The sequence below is a fragment of the Lepus europaeus genome, chromosome 6 (genome assembly GCF_033115175.1).
Source record: "Lepus europaeus isolate LE1 chromosome 6, mLepTim1.pri, whole genome shotgun sequence".
Taxonomy (NCBI): domain Eukaryota; kingdom Metazoa; phylum Chordata; class Mammalia; order Lagomorpha; family Leporidae; genus Lepus; species Lepus europaeus.
This window is the reverse complement of record NC_084832.1, coordinates 9,902,685-9,917,328: the sequence shown is the minus strand read 5'-3', so window position 1 is coordinate 9,917,328 and position 14,644 is coordinate 9,902,685. Positions and strand designations below refer to the sequence as shown.

Here is a 14,644-nt window from a genome sequence, read left to right as displayed (position 1 = left end):
ATACTTTAATTATGAGAACTAGTAGTGGCCTCATCTTACTGAAAGTGCATTGTCACACTTTGAAACTTCATAGTGAGAAATGTTTTAATTTTTCTTAAGGTATTCAAGCTAAGAAAGTTGTAGAAGTGGATTCAGAGTCTCTTCCTTCTTCCAGCAAAGTGCACAATGTGTCTCTTGACATGAAGTCATCTCCGTGTGAAAAGCTGAAGCCAGAGAAAGAGCCTGATGCCACCCCTCCCTCTCCAAGGACTTTGCTGGCTCTGCAGGCTGCCATGCTGGGAAGTAGCTCAGATGAGGAGCTGGAGAGTGGAAGTCTCACCCAGTACAGGGAGAAGAAGGTGTCTGCCGCTGGCGACGATGGCTCCATATCTCCACGCACTCTGTCAGCTATTCAGAGAGCCCTTGATGAGGATGAAGACGTGAAAATGTGTGCTGGGGACAGTGTGCAGGGAGCAGGACCAGGAGTGACAAAACTGCCCGTAAAGAGCTCCAAAGAGGAAAAGGACGAAGGTCTTGAAGTAAGAGATGAAAAAGGAGTGCTGTCTACCACTGTCCAGCCTTCAGCCAGTGTGACCTTTGTAGAGGAGCACGTAGCCAGCACTAAAAGTGAGCGAGAGCTACCAGGCTCCGCGCATTTGTCAACTGCTGTCTTTTCTGAAGGCAGCGAGTCTGATGCTCCAAAAGAACAAAAGTCATTTGTTCCTGTGGTGAATGAAGCTTTTCAGACAAGTGATGGGTCTGCAGTTAAGGATAGAAGAGATCCACTTCCTTCAGAGAACACAGTGGTTCTGCCCAGTGATGCACCTCGGCTCCTGACCCTGGTGGCTCCAACAAGCATAGGATCTGTATCCAGGAATGAAACACCTGCCAAAGAACTGGAGCTGCAGAAAGATCTCTCCCCGTCTGAGAGGAAATTTGATTCCTCTGTTCTTTCTAGTGATGAAGAAACAAAATGTGAACAAAATCCTGCGTCTGAAGTCGTTGGCACTGTCAGTTCACCAGAAGTGAGTGACCTAATAAGTGTGCCTTCAGAGGTGATAGGTAACTCAAAAGATGCAGAATCACTTAATGCAGAAGAGAATGACACTTTCCTAAAAATCCTCCAACAACAGGAGGCAGTTGAATCTCCAGGCCCGGGTTCCATTTCGTTCCCCAAGTCTGTGGAACCAGTGGATATCGACTCTGATGAGAGTGAATCTGATGGTAGGTGCTGTGCTCTTTCAGAGATGAGGAGTGGTGGTAGGACTTCACATCTGTAGGAGCTGAGAGACCTTTTGGAGTAGTCGTCTTCCCACTTTTTACAGATGAGAACTAGAGACTCGGAAAGAAAGGTGAAATGAGTTTTCCAGGACACACAGCTGGAACTGGAACCATGTCCCTTCCTGCTTGGCTTTGTTTTTGGTTGTTATTATTGTTTCATTTTTGTAAATTTATTTTTTATTTATTGAAAGGCAGATAGAAACCTTCATGCCTCAGATGCCCATAATATCTAAGGCTGAGCCAGACTGAAGCCAGGAGTCAGGAACTCAATCCCACTTTCCTGCATGGATGGCAGGGGCCCAAATACTTGAACTAGCCGGTGCCTCCCAGGTTCTACAATAGCAGGGAGCTGGAATCAGAAGAGGACCCTGGGACTTGAACCCAGGCACTTTGATGTGGGGTGCAGGCATCCCAAGTAGCATCTTAAATGCTGCACCAAACTCTTGGACCTGTTGTTTTTAAAGGTAGGGAATGCCTAAGATTCCTATTAGATTTTTCTTCAAGTTTTTATTTTGGAATAATCATAAACTTGACAAAGTTGAAAGTAGGTTACAAAACATTCTGATTCCTTCATCCAGTATCTTGGGGGCTGGCATTTTTACCATACTTGCTTTAATCTCTCTCTTCTCTTCTTGTCACTGTCACTCTTTGTATGTGTATTAAATATTTATAAATTTATAAATTTCTGTATTTAAACAAATGTGTATACCATTAATCTTCATTATTTTTAGATTCCATATTTGGACAGTTGCCTACTCATTAAATTGTTTCTGCAACCCCAGAATCAGTACTCACTCTGTTGTCTTTATGGTCATTTGTGGACATTTGCAGAATGGGAACTAATTTGAGTTGCCATCCTCCACTGAGCTTGAGCGAGGCAATATTCTGCCTTGTTTCAGTGCTGCCATGGATATGCACAGGGGGTGGAGACAGGGACAGTGCAGTGTAGACCTCAGCCACTTGGACCAAATTTGAATCCAAACTCTGGCACCTTTTTAATGGGGTCACCTCAGTAAATTCACTTAACACTTCTGAACCATGTTCAGAAAAATAAAGAAAATACAATCTGCTGAGATGGATTATTTTAGGATTCAGATAATTATATATTAATATATGACAATATATTATATAAATGTATAATAAATATATATTATTTATATATAAATATATCCTAGGAGCAATGACTCAGTATTGAATAATTTAGTGTTTACAGTGACTTTATAGACCATTAACTTCTGTAAATAACAGAAATCAGCTATATACAAACACAGTTTATTCCCTGGTATCTGCCAGGTTTCTCTACTTTAAAAACTTAATATTTCTCTTTAGTAATTTATCAGTTTTTTTTTAAATATTTGCTTATTTGAATTTGAAAGGCAGAGTTACAGAGAGAGAAGGATCTTCATCCACTGGTTCACTCCCCAGTATGCTATAACCATCAGGCTGGGCCAGGTGGAAGCCAGCAGCCAGGAAGTCCATCGGGGGCTCCCACGTGACTGCAGGGGCCCAAGCACATGGGTCATCTTCTGCTTTCTCAGGCACATTGCGTGGAGCTGAATTGGAAGTGGAGCAGCCAGGACTCAAACCGGCATCCATATGAAATGCCGGCATCATGGAAAGAGGCTTAACTGGCTATGTCACAACTCTGGCCCCTGAATCAGAAGTTTGAGGGCAGGAATATTTGGGGCTAGGTAAATTTATTTTCCTTAACATATTTTAGTATCCATTGATGGTTTTCATCTGAATAAATTGTTACTATGATAGTGCCAAATGATGGTTTTCTAACTCCATTATTCCTTATGAATTTATTAGTTGGCATCCAGCTCTAAGGAAGACCTCTCTCCTCTTCCACTTACACTTTTAACCACTGTGGACTCCTGAATGCCTGTTTTGTTTAGTGAGTTGTAATCCAAAGCTATCATGATTGACTTTGCCTTTGATTTGTCCCAGCTTTGGCCTTGGAGAGCCCATCAAGCTGACTCCTGTCTTTTAACAACTCCTCTATGATATTTGGAACATTTCCTTACTTTAAGGCCCAGATATCCCAGACTTCATCTTGTACTCCCTCAGCCCTAGTCATGGAACCAATCTTTTTTCTCCAAGAAGCCCTGGTTCCTTTCAGTGGAGCCTGCTGCTTAGAAGCCACAGGCTGGGTGCTGGGTGTGCTCACTGTCCTGGGGTGGGGGGGGGGAGGTGTTGTCATTGTTTCAGGCCTTCTCCATGATAGTAGGAATGTTTCTGTACACACATGAGCATGCACACATGTGCACTGTGCATGTGTATACAAATCTGTTTCATTTTTTTAAAAAGATTTATTCATTTGAAAAGCAGAGTTACAGAGAGAGCGGTAGAAACAGAGACAGATTTTCCATCTGTGGGTCCACTCCCCAAATGGTTGCAACGGCCAGGACTGGGCCAGGCTGATGCTAGGAGTTCCATCCAGGGCTCCCACATGGGTGCAGGGGCTCAAGGACTTGGGCCATTCTTCATTGCCTTCCCAGGCACATCAGCAGGAAGCTGGATTGGAGGTATAGCAGCCAGGGCTGGAACTGGTGCCTATGTAGGATGCCGGCATTGCAGGCAGCAGCTTTATCTGCTATGCCACAGTGCCGGCCCCACAAATTATATTTCTGTCTAGTTATCTTCTATTAAAATCCACAAATTCACATTGACATTTTTTTTTTTTTTTTTTTAAGATTTACTTACTTGAAAGTTACAGAGCGACACAAAGAGGGGGATCTTCAGCCTGGCCCAACCCTGGCCGAAGCCAGAAGCTTCATCTGAGTCTCCCATGTGGGTGCAGGGACCCACACGCTTTCGCCATCTTCTGCTTTTCTGAGGCTATTAGCAGGGAGCTGGATTGGAAGCAGAGCAGCTGGTACTCTAACCTGTGCCCATATGGGATGCTGGCTTTGCAGGGGTCAGCTTTACCTGCTACACACTGATACCTTTAATTTCAATCCACCACCACAGGATTCATGCATGTCCTCTGCCTAACTCCCCTGACAGTGAGAAACTTGGCTCCTGTTGTCTTCAGCATATTTACACCTTATGCATGTAGCTGCCTCCCACCACACTGGCCTCCTTGTCCCAGCTGGTGGCTCTGGTGCAGGGCCCCAGCACCCTGAGAGTTCCAGCCACCACCTCTGTCCTGCTTGTCTTGCCCAACCCAGCTGGACAGGCCATGCCAGCCTCCCTCACCTGAAAGAAAGGAAGGGAGCCAGTGAGTATTTTTGAGGAACAGATGACAGGAGAGGGGGCAAGGAAAGCAGAAGAGGAAGAACTGTGTCTCCTGAGGGCTTATCTGGGACTCTTCCTGCTTAGTCAGGGCATTGGCTGTGTGTATAGTGAAAGCCTACAAACACACCACTCCATAATTGTGTATATACTTTAGTAATTCTCCTTTTTGAAGTTTTAGAAACAGTACTAATTGACATAGAACTTATTTGTATAAAGCTAACACATAAATCTTGGGTTTGGTTCCCACATTTTTTTAAAAAGATGTATTCATTTATTTTGAAAGAGTTACAGAGGGAAAGGTGGAGACAGACAGCTGCCTTCTGCTGGTTCACTCCCTACAGGGCCTGAGGGCTGCAGAGGCCAGTGCTGGGCCAGGCCAAAGCCAGGAGCCAGGAGCTTCATCCAGATCTCCCTGCTGTGTGGCAGGGGCCCCAACACTTGGGCCATTTCCGTTGCTTTTCCCAGGCCATAAGCAGGGAGCTGGATCAGAAGTGAAGCTGCTGTGACCCAAACTGGCCCCCATATGCAATGCTGGTATTGCAGATGGCGGCTTTACCTGCTATGCCATGCCACCAGCCCCTTTGTTCCTACTTCCAAAGATGGTACCAGTTTAATTGATTTACAGACATTTGTGTTTAAATTTGTTTCATAGTAATGTTAGCATTATATGCTTTTAATTTATCCAATTATTTCTCTCTTTTGGGGTATTTCATTTTTCAGGATGCTTCATAAAGTTCTTGGTGGTTTCAGGGTGATTTCAGTTGTGGTTGAAATGACTATTATTTTGCTACAGGAAGTTTCATTGAAGTGCAGGGTGGGATCAGTGAGGACGAAGTTCAAACTGAGTCGAGTGAAGCTTCCAGGCCTCCCTCTGCACAAGGGGACATGGTGCCAATGGGAGCGAAGGATGAAGAAGCCACTGGGGATGCCGAGAGCCTCCCAAGGGACCACTCTGAAAGCAAGGACTTGGATATGGAGCCACATGAAGAACATGAAAAGGATACAGAAGATTCCTTCAATGAATGGCAAGATATTGATTTGGTAATAATGTTACATCGTGTTTTATTGCTAGCGAAGCCAAGCTAAGTAGCTTTTGAATTAATAAGGAGGTGCTAGATTAATAGCATTAGCCATTTGCAGCACATCTTCCTGTTCCTGATTGCCCCTTTTTATGTGGGTTACTGTCTTGGGTGCAGCCCATTTTTCCTGTGATTTCGTGAGGGAACTCAAAAAGATGCAAGTATTACAGGATCTTGCTCAGGAGTCCAAGTGGTATGCTTTATTACAAGAAGAGGTTTATTGGTAATTTCGGTCAGACTAAATGCAGACTGCTGTAGCCAACTTAAATTGGATTATTAATATAATTACCTACAAATGCAAAATTACTTTCTAGGAAGAGTTAGAAACTCTGGAGAACGACCTCTTAGCACAGCAGAATTCACTGAAGGCTCAGAAGCAGCAGCAAGAACGGGTCGCTGCCACTGTCACCGGACAGATGTTTCTGGAAAGCCAGGTAAGGGGCTCAACCCAGGCTTTCAACAGCTCCTTGCTCAGACTCCCCAGCGAGCGCCCAGAAGGCGGTGTGTAACGCTGCGCCCCCTGGTGGTGAAGGCCCGGCAGTGCCGTTCTCTGGGCGACGCGCCGTGTGTCTGCAATTGCAGGAGCTCTTGCGCCTGTTCGGCATTCCCTACGTGGAGGCGCCCATGGAGGCGGAGGCGCAGTGCGCCATCCTGGACCTCACGGACCAGACTTCCGGAACCATCACCGACGACAGTGATATCTGGCTGTTCGGAGCGCGGCATGTCTACAAAAACTTTTTTAATAAAAACAAGTTTGTAGAATATTACCAGTATGTGGACTTCCACAACCAATTAGGTAAGACGCCAGAGTATGAGGACTTTCTGGGATTCACCTTCGAAATTTGCCTTAGGAATTGATTGTTCCCCAGGAGGTACTTTGGGACAAGAATGGAAATGATAGAGGTGTAATTAACACAGATTTCCATAGAAGTGATCTTTGGTTTATGTAGAGGAATAGAGTTGTTAAAAAGTAGAACTAAGACTTTAAAATCCACTAGGGTTAGGTTTTTCTCTGGTGTTTACCAACAATCTGATGCGGTTGGACTTTGAGTAGTTACCTGAGCTCTCCAGAGTGAACCCAGGGTGCTGGAGTGGGGGAAGCAGGTGGGAGGCCTCCTGCTCACGGGGTTGTGTGGGTGTTGCAGGCACTGATTACCGGTATGTCACTGTCTATGTCACTGTTACTGTCTTACCGGTATGCCACTCGAAAAATCACCTGTTTTCAAATAAAGAGATCTTTGGCTATTGTAAGAGGATATATGAAACATAGTGGAAAATGTGCATTATGATGAATTTCAAAACATTTTTCCACCAAAATAAACTTACCTTTTAATTTCATGTTTTCCATGATTTTTTTGAGGTACCCCTGTACGTGTACATGTAGGTTCACATAGAATGCTTCTAAACGTTATGCAATGCATTTTTGTTAAAAATTTTTTAAGGATAATGGTTGCTCTTATAGGATTGGACCGGAACAAATTAATAAATTTGGCCTATTTGCTTGGGAGTGATTACACGGAAGGGATACCAACTGTGGGTTGTGTAACAGCCATGGAAATTCTCAATGAATTCCCTGGGCATGGCCTGGAGCCTCTTGTCAAATTTTCGTAAGTTCTCCATTTCTTTCATTTCAATATTTATGTACATACGCAAATTAATAAATAAAATGGTGACTTACATCATAAACTATCAAAAACCGAGTTTCATTGAGAAAAAGCAGGAGGTTTCAGTAGGGGTTACTAAAATTTATTTTCCTTTTTCAAGATTGTTGTTGTTGTTGTTGTTAAAAAGGCCTTTTCAAGAGTTCCAACGAAGTAAGAATGAATCGCTTGTTTTAGTGATGCCCATCAGCGGTTCAACAGTCAGCCCTGTGAGCTTTGCAGGAGTATGGAAGCTGTCATGTCATTGTTCAGACATTTATCAGGGGGCTGCTATGTGCCAGGCTCTGTGCTAGCCCTGTGGATATGACAGATGAGGAAGTCATGGGCAGCACCCTTAAGGGGGTCCCTTGCTGTTGTGAGTGACCGGGCAGCAAACGTAATGGAACATCTATGTGTGCAGTGTTGTGAGCGAGGTCAGCCAGAAAGGGACATGAGCGTACAATGCCAGGACCTTTACAGCCAGGCTGGTCTGTTCTCACCTGGCGAGTGCTGGGAGGAGTCTTGTTCCATCCCAAATCCGGAGGCCTGCAATACTTGGGATACGTTGTTTTGATTTTGGAGAATCTGAGCTGGTAGAAGTAAGGAGTGTGTCTATGAAAGTAGTTCCTTCTCAAGGGTTGCCCTCGATGGCAATTTGGAAGGAACACTGAAATTTAATTCAATGCCTTAAAATTCATAGTTTTACAGTGTGCAATACTGGGTTTTGGTATAGTCACAGGTTGTGATGGCATCTGTCAGCCATCATATTCAGCTTTTTGGTGGGGGTTGATTTAATGATCCTTTAGATTTCTCTCCAGTTACATCTCTGTGTCTGAAAAATAGGAATGTTCTTGGCTGAGGTATCAGTGGTCAGAAACACTGAAATAAAATACAGACTTGTTGTAAGGAGTACAATTAACATTCTGCTGTATGTAATGTTAGACTTTTCTGTGCATAGGTACACTAAGTGTGAGCGTGTGTTATACTTTCTTACAAGAGTTGAGTGATGCTATATACTTTTTATGTTACCTGCAACTTGTTTGGTGATAGGACGAGGCATATTATCAAAAATGTATAGATTTATGATATTCTTTTAATGACTCCAAGTAGTCTTTTTTGGGTCTTTCATGATTAATTTGAGCAAGTGCCTATTTTTTTCTTTTTTAAAAAATAGTACAACAGACATTGATTTGAGTATCCTTACATGTCTATCTTTGTGTTCTTGCCTAAATATTATTTCAGGGTGAGTGGAAACGGCCTCTGACTTTTCAATTGGTTGCATAATTATTAGTAAAAATGAATTTTTCACATTGATTGATAATTTGCCTTTCTTGTTTAGTGAATGGCCTGATTACACCTTCTTTGTTAAAGAGTTTTAACTCAGTTCTTGCCTGTTTACATTTTTTAGTCAGCTTTGGTAGTTTCTGCCTTTGGTCTCCTCACCTGTTAGGGCAGAGGGCAGCTGGCCCAGCCCTGCCTGGCTCAGCGGGTTTAGGACCACAGCCTTAAAATGCAGGAACCTTGGGAGTGTTGGATCACTCTCTTTTCTGCTCGCATCTTCTCCCTTCTTCTCTGGCTCGTCGCTCCTTTAGAGTGGAGCTACTTGGGTCCTGGCCCACACAGTGTATTCTTCTCTAGAGCTTTACTTTGGAATTGGCTACCAGCATTTAAATCTGGAGAGATTTCAAGTAAAACTTTGGATTCTCTTGAGGAAAGAGAATATCTTACAAAACTGGCTCCAAATTTCCAAGTAACCCTAAAATGACTGGTACAGAGTAACAGTGATTCCCTGCCGCCTCCCTACTGCCTGGGCCTGAACCTGAATCCTTCAAGTTCATCACAGCTGCGACCTCTCCCATACAGCTGAGATGGTTGACCGGTGCTCGCCTTTCATTTGGATGTTAAATGCCTGAGTCTCCCGCTGTAAGCCGTCTGCCTTGGCTAGCTCATGGTGAGCTGTGCTGATTCTCCCAGCTGGCAATCATGATTACTATTTCAAAGACAAAAATTCAAAAGTGAAGTGGGGGAGAAGTGTAGGTATCCCCCAGGGTACTCTTGGAAAAAAAAGTGAAAGATTATCGTATTTTAATACAAGAAAGGCTGCAATTAGTCTTTGGGAACACTAGATGGCACTCCTGCACTGGTGTGGTGAAACATGGCAGGTGGGTGCTGCTGCCGAACAGGAGGTACAGGTGCTTCTTGTTCCTTAGGTTCTATCGAGTGTGAGGATTGATGAGGATAATGTTTATATTTTTAATTTTTATGCCATTTATTTTTTTTCCTAGTTGAATAAGTTTTTCTGATTATCTGTTGCTGCATTACAACTACCCTAAACCTCAGTGGCTTCAAATAGCAACAGTCATTGATTTTGCCCATAAATCTGAAGTTTAGGTTGGGCTGTTGGGCGGGTCTCATTTCTGTTCCACTCATCTGAGACAACTCGGCTGAGCCGGACGATTCCTGTAAGAAAGCTTAGTGCACGGTTGGCGTGTGGTGGTGTCAGCTAGGAGCTCAGCCAGACTGTGAGGACTGTGGGTCCTCTGGCCATGGATCTCTGCAGGGGTTTGGGCTTCCTCGTGGTCAGTTGGAGGAGACAGGAAGTGGAAGGGACCATCTTGTGGGCGTGGCGCAGCACCACCTCCTGTCAGTCACACTGCCCACCTGTCTCCAGGGGAAGAGGGTCGAAGCCTAAGGGGCTGTCGTTAACTTGCCATCATAACTTAATCTCAGAATGGAAAATATTGGAAAAAGGATATAAAGAAGAAAATGAACAGCTATCTTTTTCTCATTCAGAATATTGCCTAGTACAAAGGAAAATAATAGCATTTATGCTTTTAAGTATTCTCTTTACTTTTCTTTTTGTCTTTTCCACCCTCTCCCTGACCCCCAAATTGGGGGTCATGCTTTATGTGTAGTCAGGTTCTGCATTTTTAAAATGTAGCATGCTGAGGACATTTTTACGTTTTATTAAGCAGTCTTGGGTTCAGTCTTGGATTTGAGGTGAATCCAGTCTTGGATTTGGGGTGAACAATATAGAATTCGGTTTCGCTGCTGAGAAGTGAGCAGAGAGGTTGTGAGCTTTGTGGTATCATAATTATAAGAGTGGGTGCTGCAGGAAGATTGTCAAGGTCTGGTGTCCCATTGCAGCTTGAGGTCTTCAGCACAGGTTCTTCATCTGTGAGGTGAGGGGAGTGACGGGCCCCTGCTGTGGAGTTATGGGGCATGTAAAATGTTTTGTCAGTCTCACAATCGGATTGCAATGTTTTTACCTTTCCTGTACATTGAGGTACTTTATAATTAATGCAGTAAAATTAAAAATCATACATCATATAATTTATTTCAGAGTTAAGACTTGACTTTACAATTCCCAGCTTTGACTCTTTATCCACAGTGCATGAACTACGAGGTCTTACTGCTTTGGAAATAATTATTTCCTTTGCCTTATAGAGAGTGGTGGCAGGAGGCTCAAAAAAATCAGAAGATAAGGCCTAACCCCCATGACACCAAAGTGAAAAAAAAGTTACGGAAGTTGCAACTCGCCCCTGGTTTTCCGAACCCTGCTGTGGCGGAAGCTTACCTGAAACCTGTGGTGGATGACTCCAAGGGAGCCTTCCTGTGGGGGAAGCCTGATCCGGACAAGATTCGGGAATATCCTTTTAGTTCTTTTTTGTTTTTTTTTTTTTAATTAATTTATTTATTTGAAAGTCAGAGTTACAGAGAGAGAGAGAGAGAAAGAGAGGTCTTCCATCTGCTGGTTTATTCCCCAATTGGCTGCAACAGCCGGAGCTGTGCTGATCCGAAGCCAGGAGCCAGGAGCTTCTTCCAGATCTCCCATGCAGGTGGAGAGACCCAAAGACTTGGGCCATCTTCTACTGCTTTCCCAGACCATAGCAGAGAGCTGGATTGGAAGTGAAGCAACTGGGACTCAAACCGGTGCCCATATGGGATGCTGGCACTGCAGGCGGCAGCCTTACCTGCTACGCCACAGCGCTGACCCCATCCTTTTACTTCTAAAAACAAGAAACATTGAGCCAAATATAGTTAGGTGTAAAATTTACACAACAGGAACTTGGATCATTTTTTTTAATCCCATTTATCCAAGACTCTTTAGTGTTCTTTCCCATCTTCTTAGTCTAAAAAGAGGATCTTTGAAAGAAGCCGTGGTTGCACTCATATAGAACCATGTAGTACAGTATTACTTATTCTGAAAGAATTAGAGAAGATGATTAATTTTAAACCCCCACCCCCTTTTTTTTTTTTTTAACTGGTTTTCCTTTCTGTGCATTTATATAATGATTTGGATAGAAATTTATAAACATGCAATAGAATTAATCTAATTTTTTTCTCTTAAAGAAATATATAGGATATCTGAAGCTTGTGTTTGTTGCAGGTTAACATTTTTCCAGATCTTTGATGTCCTAAAATGAGAACTGAGTTTGTTTTAGAGAACTGAAAAGAACATAGTGCTAGATAGTTGTGCTGGAATAATGTGTTCTAGTCTTTATAAACTTGAAGATTTTTGCAGATGTGGGGAATGAAAGCAAAGGTGGGTTCCTGGGACCTCCCTATCCGTCATCACTTGCTTAAATCTTTTTAGAAGCGTTTCAGACTTTGTAAGTCTTAACTGCCTGCAGATTCTGTCAGCGGTACTTCGGCTGGAACAGGAGTAAGACGGATGAATCTCTGCTTCCGGTTTTAAAGCAACTGAACGTCCAGCAGGTAATCACAGAGGGCTAGTCCCTCACGCGGGATGGAGAGTCAACTTCGGAAGGGTGTGGCTGCCAGCTGCCAAAGTCCGCCGAGATCCTTAGAAATTAGGGCACTTTAGGTAACGGAACACAGGAAAATAGAAAAAGAGAAAAATTGGACTTTGTTTTCATTTTCTAGCATCACTTTTAGGGCTGCACTTGGGTGTACTTTTTCATTGTGACTTAGAAAAAATAAGATCTAATAATTGATTCCGTACTAGGGTGTTTCTGATTAAATATATTACTCCTTCAGAGTTATTTCCTCAAAGCTTAGGAAGTGTCCACGTCAAAACAGTTCTGAGCATGGAAGTCTCTCCAAGTACTTTCGCACTTTTAAATTTTGTAATTGAATCTTTAAAGGTAGAAGTTTAGTCATTGTTGGATATCAGTAGGAGAAATTTTTCAGGAGAAAAGAGGCCTCTATTATGGCCCTCAGTTGCCCTGTATTGAATAATTATGCCTTGCTCTGTGTGCTGATGTTCCTACTTAGAAACAACAAGCATTTTCCCACCTCAGAAGCAATTCACAAAACACCCACATATAGAAACTATCTAGCAGAAATGAGACCACATCTTTTAGATCAAACACTTTTGGAACCACAACAACATTTTTTAAAAAATTTGTTTGAGAGGCAGAGAGAGAGAAAGAGCTCTCATCCATTGGTTCACTTCCAGTGACTGGGGAGGGGCTGAAGCCAGGAGCAGGATCTCCATCTTAGTCTTCCACATGGGAGGCAATCTCTTGAGCCATCATCTCTGCCTCCCAGGATTGACATTAGCTGGAAGCCACAGTCAGGTGTCAAACCCAGATACTCCACTGTGGGCTGTGTGTTTTAGTGAGTGTCTTAACTGCTAGGTTAAATGCCCACCCGAGAGCATCTCTTGTAAGATAATTAAGTTAGTTTTGTTTAGGTTTGGTTAACTTCTCCTTGTCTGATGACCTTATCTATTGGAAACCTTATAAGCCTACTGAGAAAGAAAACTATTTGGCGTAGTAAGTGGTTAATCTTTAATTTCAGACAAGTTTTATTATACACTTATCTTCCTTTTCATGAAAGAACTCATTCTCAGTTTATTTCTCCGAAACTGGAAAGTGAAGAAAATAAATTAAAACTACTCATTATCTATCTCCTCCAACACAGACGTTAATGTTAGGTTTATTTTATTTTTCTCACATGTTGTTGTTACCATGTACATCAGCGCCTGATAAATCTAAAATCCCCTCTGCTTAGTAACATAAGGTGTTTTTTCATAGTTTTTATCATTTTTTTTTATCATTTTTATCATTTCAAATGACCAGATTCTTTGATTTTATGTAATTTCATCAAAGAGTTTTAAATTACTTAGTTCACTTCACTTGCTTGATCTTTGATTTTCAGGTTTTTATAAATAATGTTGTGAAGAGCATCAGGCATATAACTCTTCTCATACATAACTAATTCCTATGAGTATCTTTCTCAATGTGTACTTGGTGAACAAAAGGCATGAGTAGGTCTTATTGCTCCTAATATGTGCTCTGAGCCTCCCTCCTGAAAATGATGTGTGATGATAATGTTTTTGAAAGAAGACCACAGTATGACTTAGAAACAGACCTCATGAAATTGTGCTGCTCCAAAGCAATATACCTGTCTACAGAAAAGTATTTAATACTCTTTGAAGTACCTATGAAAAGATGATAAATGTGAGATGGAAATTGAGGATTGAGCTGACAGAGAGACTGGTGCAAATAATGTTTTAAGTATGATTTAGATTCCTTCCAGTGAGTCGTTGGGAGATGATAATAACTTAGTATTGTCTGAAGTAGCAATCCACTGTGCTTGTTGGATTTACAAACTTTATTTACTTGTCTGATTTATTTTATTTTGTTTTTTTAGACACAGCTGCGAATCGATTCTTTCTTTAGACTAGCCCAACAGGAGAAGCAAGAAGCCAAACGTATTAAGAGCCAGAGATTAAACAGAGCTGTGACGTGTATGCTGCGGAAAGAAAGGGAAGAAGCAGCCAGTGAGCTAGAAGCAGTTTCTGTTGCTATGGAGAAAGAATTTGAGATGCTTGATAAGGCAAAAGGAGCAAGCCAGAAGAGAAGCGCAGCGAGGAAACTGGAGGAGCCGTCAAGCCTGAAAAGAAAGAGGCTTTCAACTTCTGCGCGCGAGAGTCGGGGTGGTGGATTTCTGGGGGATGCCTACCTCTCAGAGTCCTCTGACTCATGTTCAGGTGAGGACGAGGAGCGTTTATCTCCAGTCAGCACACAAAGGAAAACAGCAAGGGAGTCAACATGCAGCCCTTCAGCTTGGCAGAGCTCGGCCAGAGATGCGCATGCCCAGGACAGAGGTGCCACGACCTGCAGCTCTAGCGATGGGGATGGAGAGGAGGCTGGGACCGTCCTGGTGACAGCCAGGCCTGTGTTTGGGAAGAAGAAGAGGAGGCTGAGAAGCGCACGGGGAAGGAAAAGGAAAACCTAATTTCACATACGTGTTCTCATGGGGGGATAACATTTTGTAATGAATTTGTAGTGAGGGCATCATAAAATTAAATGCCATTGCAATCGGTCTTGGAGTTTAGTGTGTGTTTTTTAAAAACAGACATTGTCCTGACAGTTATGTGTTTCTCTAGTGTTTTCTGAGCTTGTCTTTGTGTTCACAGACTTCATCTCTCACTCCATTACCTTATCACCTGTG

At 42.8% G+C, this 14,644-nt stretch overlaps 1 protein-coding gene across 1 annotated transcript in view; it reads left to right on the top strand.

The window, feature by feature from the left end:
• Positions 1 to 14,515, top strand: part of ERCC5 (ERCC excision repair 5, endonuclease) — a 29,926-nt gene extending 15,411 nt beyond the window's left edge. Inside the window, exons 8-15 of the mRNA XM_062193953.1 lie at positions 100 to 1,203; positions 5,294 to 5,541; positions 5,894 to 6,013; positions 6,162 to 6,375; positions 7,042 to 7,186; positions 10,667 to 10,869; positions 11,856 to 11,938; positions 13,841 to 14,515. Of these exons, the coding sequence (XP_062049937.1) occupies positions 100 to 1,203; positions 5,294 to 5,541; positions 5,894 to 6,013; positions 6,162 to 6,375; positions 7,042 to 7,186; positions 10,667 to 10,869; positions 11,856 to 11,938; positions 13,841 to 14,428 (2,705 nt within the window). The 3' untranslated portion in view covers positions 14,429 to 14,515. The remainder of the gene's footprint in view (positions 1 to 99; positions 1,204 to 5,293; positions 5,542 to 5,893; positions 6,014 to 6,161; positions 6,376 to 7,041; positions 7,187 to 10,666; positions 10,870 to 11,855; positions 11,939 to 13,840) is intronic.
• Positions 14,516 to 14,644: the final 129 nt, after the last annotated feature.